At 48.1% G+C, this 6,704-nt stretch overlaps 1 protein-coding gene across 1 annotated transcript; it reads right to left on the reverse strand.

Annotated features, from left to right (window-relative positions):
- Positions 1-3,836: 3,836 nt before the first annotated feature.
- Positions 3,837-4,990, reverse strand: LOC114445919 (complement C1q-like protein 4). Its single transcript, XM_028421240.1, has 3 exons — positions 4,858-4,990; positions 4,550-4,672; positions 3,837-4,393 (listed from the first exon to the last, which is right to left on the reverse strand). Exons 1-3 carry the CDS (start codon positions 4,961-4,963, stop codon positions 4,113-4,115), a joined length of 510 nt encoding a protein of 169 aa, XP_028277041.1. The 5' UTR covers positions 4,964-4,990; the 3' UTR covers positions 3,837-4,112.
- Positions 4,991-6,704: the final 1,714 nt, after the last annotated feature.

Genomic DNA, 6,704 nt, shown 5'->3' on the forward strand with positions numbered 1-6,704 from the left:
GGCGTTGCCGCTTGAGTGACAGACAGTTGACGTATCACAGCGTGAGTTTACTGCTTCCACGATCGCCCGCCCCCCTAAACCCCACTCGTGCTCCCCTTCTTTGTCCATATTTGGAGTTTTGGCGGCCGTGACGCTGCCAACATGGCGGCGGTCATCAACGTCCTGGAACCTCACACAGTTTGTAGCCGCTAACCAGACACAATAAAATACAATATCTGACTCAACACTGTAGTTTAACTGTGAAGAGGAGTGCTTCAACCAAGCTGTGAACCAGAGGCACTGCTGTCATGAACATAGAGAACAGTGTCATCTGCATACATCTGTATCGAGACATTTGGACACACAGACGGAGGTCGGCCAGTAATTAGAAATGGAGTGTGGCTCACCATCTTTAAATACTGGGACCACAACAGCTGACTTCCACATGCTTGGAAACGTTTGAAAGATTGATGATTTTAGTAATAAAGTGTGATGGCTGTGCTTACCTGTCTGTGGGCTGTAGGCGTTTCCGATGTTTGTGACGACACGTTTAAAGATCAGAGGGGTAAAAGTGTTGAAGGGTCCAACAGTTACACTGTCAGCATCCCCCAGCAGTGAGGCTGAGAAGCACATCATTTGAGAAGGGAAAAGGATCAGCATCTTCAAGCCTGAGGCCATGGTGCTGCGCTCACAACCCTGCCCCACATAAGTGGTTTGGTTCTGTATTTATTGATTCACATGTGTGTTCATGTATTGATGACCTTTGACTCCAGGCACTGTGGGACTCTTCTGGTCTGAAGGGTCCATCTGTCCTGATGGTTCAAAGGTCAGACATGCCAGTGTCTGAGCATGGCTCTGTGCCAGCATGCTCCTGTCCTGCTGTAACAGCTGGTCGGTCCACTGTGTGCCAGACAGGCCAATGAGGATATGATCACTTCATCAGTACATGTGTTCTGCCCGCACTAGGATGTGGTTTTGATTGACAGCTCAGATGTTTACAGTAGCAGCACTGTGGAAGTGTTTCTCTTTGCATGAACGGCTGCATGACATGTGACCCTCAGTCCTACCACAACATCCGTGCTGAGAGCAGGATCTGGCTGCTTGTTTGAAGTGGTCTCTTGCTACAGGTCCAGAGCTGCAGTCAGGAGTTTGGACCTCCTCTGCTGAAGATCTCAGACCGTCTTGGTTCTGTGGGACAGGTGTTCTTTGGCAGACTGAATGCTGCAGTGTCCACTGGTTTAAATTCAGCATCACGTATGAAAGCTGTATAAAATAGCCTGATGCTGACATGTAGTTCCTTCTATCACCTGTACAGTGATCTTCCATCTGGCTGGATGCTCTTTACTGTCTGCAGAAAAAAGCTAAAAGCACAGCTTCAGCTAGCAGTGTGGATGCACTGATGTGCTGTGTTGTTGTTTGGAGAAGTGTTGCTATGATTCATGTGTTGGAGTCAGACACGTTGGCCTGCACACATCTACTGACTCAGCAGTGTTAGTGTTAACTCTGCATTGATGCTAAAGTTGCTTAAGGACAGAGCTAGCACATGTTGATGTGAGTTAGTGTTGCCTCAGCATTAAGAGTCAGTCCAAGTCCACATTGTGACTTCTTGTTTTCTTTGTGTTTCTGAGTTTTCACAGTGCTGCTACTGTAAACATCTGAGCTGACAGGCCGACTGCTGGATGTTTACTGAAGGTCTGGCTCAGCCGAGTGCCAAACTGTCAGTCAAAACCACATCCTAGTGTGGCCAGAACCTGTTATTGTTACAGACAGGACAGGAGCATGCTGACTCAGACACTAGTCCAGGTCTTTGTCTCTTCTAGGCTGGACTGCTGTAACTGGTCATTATCAGGACGCCTAGGTCGCTCTCTGAGGAGTCTGCAGCTGATCCAGAACACTGCAGCCCGAGTACTGACAGGAACCAGCAGCATGGATCATATCCTCCTCCTCCTCACCCACAAGGCCCTCAGAGACCAAGCAGCATCACATTTCAGGACCCAACAGCACCATACAATCCCCACAGAAGGCTCTGCTCTCATGGTGCTGGTTCAGTTGTGGTTCCTAGGATCTTCAGAAGCAGAATGGGAGCCGGGCCTTTAGTTATCAGACCCTTCTCCTGTGAAACCAGATCCCAGTTTGGGTTCCAGAACACTGCAGCCAGAGTACTGACAGGAACCAGCAGCACGGATCATATCCCTCCTCAAAGTTCAAAGTACGTAAGAAGCAAAGCACCGGCTGGGCCTGATGGCACCACGCAGTCCCTGAAGAACAGCCCACTGTGAGACTGCAGGTCTACTCGTGGTTCCCAGAGTAAGTAGAAGAGTCTGTCAAGCACCTCTCACATAAAAGGACAAACCCTGCTCAACAAGACTCTGAGGGTCCTCACAGAGGACAAAATGACATCCAGAGTAACAACATGAACAGCTCATCCATTCCTGAAGTGTTTAGATCCAAACACAATGACCTCAGTTTTGTCTGGATTCAAGAGCAAATGATTATGAGTCGTCCTGTCTAGATTTAGGGAAAGCTGATCTGCAGCCCAGCAGTGCTTAAGCATTAGGAGAATCTTCATGAGGAGGTTTGGGATCAGGAGGCAGGCTGACTGTGCTGCTGAACATTATCAGCTGTGCATTCTGCTCTGTCCCTCTTTTCCTTCTGTCATGTTTTGTTTTAGTGGTGCTGTTCTCCCTGCCTGCCTGCAGGGGGTGCTACATACCCATGTGTTAGTGCTGCAGCCTGTGGAGTGTGAGGCAGCAGCTGGAGGACACGGGGCTGGTCATCCTGCAGTGACTGTGGTTACCTTGAAGGTTCCAGTCTGTTAGGTGTGGAATAAATGAGCAGTGCAGCTCCTGCTGTTTCCGTCTTCAGCTGAGTTGAGTTCTTGGTGGACGTGTTCAAGCTGCTGTGTTGGTTGTGTGAACACATTCCAGTGCTGTTCATGCAGGTCACAGGTGCCCTCAGGGATCGATACATGTTGATCAGCTGGTTGTTATCTGACCAGCCTATGGGCCTTCTGTGAGGCCGGCACAGCACCAACAGCAGGAGTTAATGGTGGGTTAATATGAATCCTTGTATTTGAACAAACCAGTTGAGGTAACTGCATCATATGAGTCGAATTAAACTAGTTTATAGAGTCAGAGCTACATATTCTGTGACTGTTGTTGTAGTGTTAATACAGAATATTCCAGACGTTAGCTAGTTAGCACAGAGCACCCTCAGAAGTTTAGCTACCAACACGTCTGGCTGTTTGAAGTGTGTGTTTCAGTGTGTGATGGTTTCTTGGCTGGTTTGGTTTTTAAAGTGTGAATGTGAACCTCTGTCTTTTGGTAGCGCTAGCTACATGTTACCTAAGTGTTAGCTTAATGCTAACATTAGCCAAAGATACACGTGCTGCCTTGGCCTGGATCAGTGGAAGAAAATGGAGGGCTGGAGGTTTATTTAGATGTTCGACCAAAAGTTGTTTTATTGTCACACAACGATGGTGTTAGAATGGAAGCTTTCATTTGGACTACAGAGGCGCTGTGGCTCTGGTTGTTCTGGGAGCAGGAAGAGCCAAGAGTCTTCTTTCACCATGAATACCAGCATCTACGTCCTCCTCTGCTGCTTTACCCGGCCAGTCGTCAGCAAGAGGCTGACGCTGCTCCAAGCTTCTCCCTGTTTAAAGGGAGTTGGTCCTCTTACTGTCTCTTTAAGCACTGCTGGATCAGCCTCTGGGTTTCAGTCAAGGTTCTACAGGCTGTTCTGGTTGTAACAGACACTGTAGAAGTTAAAGTGAATCCTGGAGCACTGAAGAGCAGCAGCAAGGTGTTGTAGAGCTGCAGCGTGTGAAGCAGGTGTTTTCCTGCTTCATCATCTGTTTCCTGGTTCCTCCCCCAAATCAAAACACACAGACTTTATGTGCAATGCTGTGTTTATTGTTTAATGAAGACAGAATCAGAACCATCAGCACTGTGGATAAAGACACATGTTCCATCACTGTCAATCATTCAGAGTGTTTTGATGCAGATGCAGAGGAAACATTTCAAACATGTGAATGAGTGGTTGCCCTGCATCCTTCTTCATATGGAGGAAGATGAGATCTTTACATTGTTACAGTGATTCATGCTGATCTGATTACAACAGGAAGTGACCCCCTCTCACATGGTGAACAGCAGGTGACCACTGAAGGTGGTGTGGTGGTAGAGATTATCAAATATCTTGGTTCCAGCCCAGAGGCGCACAGACACTTGATCTCCCGCCTTCAGCTGCAGCATCACGCCGTTGGCAGCGGTTCCAAAGAGGCCGGCTGTCTGCTGCTCCCACGCTAAAAAGATTTGGTCTGAATTCTTGAACAACCCAGCAGATGTAGGACTTGGACCGTGGACACCTATGTACCACTCAAAGTGGTACGCTCCTGTCACCGGCGCCGTGAACAAACCTGTAGGACATTGTTTTGGACATGTTACCAGGAGTTTTATGGCTTTATGTCTTTACCCTCAGCCCTTAAAATACCATCGGAGTTCTGCACAGAGCGTCTAACTGAAACCACATTTTACTGAACTGACTGGCTGAGATGAGGCGTTGCTGTGGTTACCTGTCTCTGGGCTGTAGGCATTTCCAATGTTGGTGACAACGTGTTTGAAGACCAGAACCGTGTGTTTGTCAAAGGGTCCAAGAGTTAGCTCGCCTCCAACCACCAGGGAGGCGGAGAAAGCCACTGGTTTGATTGAGAGAGATCATGATTACATTATGTTCAGTCCAACTTCTGCATGTGACAAAGAGCTTCTCTGCTGACCCACATCAACTGTAACAACAAACCTAAAGCTGTGGTTATAAAGAGGAACAAAGATGATGAAAGACCACTGTGAGCAGTTTGTGAGAAGAAATGATATCACGCCGTACCCGCGTTCTCCTTTGGTGAGCAGACGATTTCCACCTTCTGTACAGCCGATTGAGCGGAAACAGAAGCAACCAGGAGGAGCAGCAGGAGCAACATGGTGATCTTCATCCTCAGTAGAACCTGTGCAGGTGAACTGTGCTGTCTGCAACCCAGAATGAGCTTTATAGAGCAGATAAAAGAGGTGTGAACATGAGAGGAGGAAGTTAAGACTTATTTGATTAAATAAATAAACTGACAGCGAGCAGAATTCACAGAGGACTCTGACAACTGCAGACACACTATGGAGGAGTGTCTTCTTCAGGCTGTTAGCACAGGCACTAGTCTGCAAAGACAGTTTTAGGGTCAGGAAGAACATGGCACAGAGGCCATGAAGAGCTGCTCCCACCTGTGCATAAGTGAGGTCCAACAGCATCAATGAACTGAAGACATGATGTGAAGAAGAAAGCATCAGAATCCCTCCATGTGACAGACTGATGGAGTCAAACAGGAAGCTGCAGCGTCTGGCGGCTAAAGCTGGATCTACACGCTGCTGAATCAACTGCTGAACTCATGTTTCTTCAATAAATAACTGTTATGTTTGTGTTTTGCTTAAAACTGATCCACTGCGGAGGGTCCAAACTCCTGACTGCAGCTGCTGCAGGGACAGTACGGCCTTGAACCTACAAGCTTAACCATCTTTCTCCACAAAGAGGAGAGGACACTGGGGACAGACTATTTTACTGCACTGAGGTGCAGTCCACTCAGACTTAAAAAAGGTCCAGCTGACAGCAGGAGGACAGTCACAGTGTGTGGTCAGAGCCACACCGGATCTACCAGTGTCTCTGCTGTCCACGCTGCACAGCTCCATCTGCTCTGTCTCCTCCACCATGACTTCATCAGCACTGCTCTACATCAGAGAACTACACAGGAGACAGCCCATTCCTGTGGGTTCTGCCAGAGGTCTTTAGAGACGACAGCAAGAGCCCATCCACAGAAGAAACCAGCAGCCGGGTCAGGAAGCCAGATCCTGGTCTCAGCACGGATGTTGTGGTAGGACTGAGGGTCACATGTCATGCAGCCGTTCATGCAAAGAGAAACACTTCCACAGTGCTGCTACTGTAAACATCTGAGCTGTCAATCAAAACCACATCCTAGTGCGGGCAGAACACATGTACTGATGAAGTGATCATATCCTCATTGGCCTGTCTGGCACACAGTGGACCGACCAGCTGTTACAGCAGGACAGGAGCATGCTGGCACAGAGCCATGCTCAGACACTGGCATGTCTGACCTTTGAACCATCAGGACAGATGGGTCAGAAAATGAAACCCTTCTTCCAGAAAACTATTGAAATTCCAAATGTTTTGGTATTCACATGTTTATCTCTCATGTTTGCATTGGAACAACACAATTTGTGGGGGTGGGATCTGTGGCAATGCTGCTGGCCTTGTTCCTTTGTCAGCGTAGACTGAGTCCAGGTCTGGAAGGGGGTCACAGTGAGATGAAGCTCTGTGTAGCACTTCTGTAGGAGTTCACCAACAGCTGGAAGGACAGTCTGTCAGCTTCCTGAGGAAGAGAAAGCTTTGTTGCGCTTTCTTGACCAGGTGGGAGGTTCAGGTGAGACCTGATGTGGAGACGTCTGGAACTTGGTGTTGTCCGGTCACTGCAGTTTTTAGTCAGTGTGAGTTAGCCTGTAGCTTAACACAAAGACCTCCTCTCTGGCCCTGCTGTTTCTCCTGCGCTCTCCTCTGCCTGGGTGGGACTGTAATGGCTTCACTAGTCTTCTTCCAGAAAGCTATTGAAATAGCAAATGTTTCGGTATTCACATGTTTATCTCATGTTTGCATTGGAACAACACAAAAAAGACAAT

This window comes from Parambassis ranga, chromosome 14, assembly GCF_900634625.1.
Source record: "Parambassis ranga chromosome 14, fParRan2.1, whole genome shotgun sequence".
Taxonomy (NCBI): domain Eukaryota; kingdom Metazoa; phylum Chordata; class Actinopteri; family Ambassidae; genus Parambassis; species Parambassis ranga.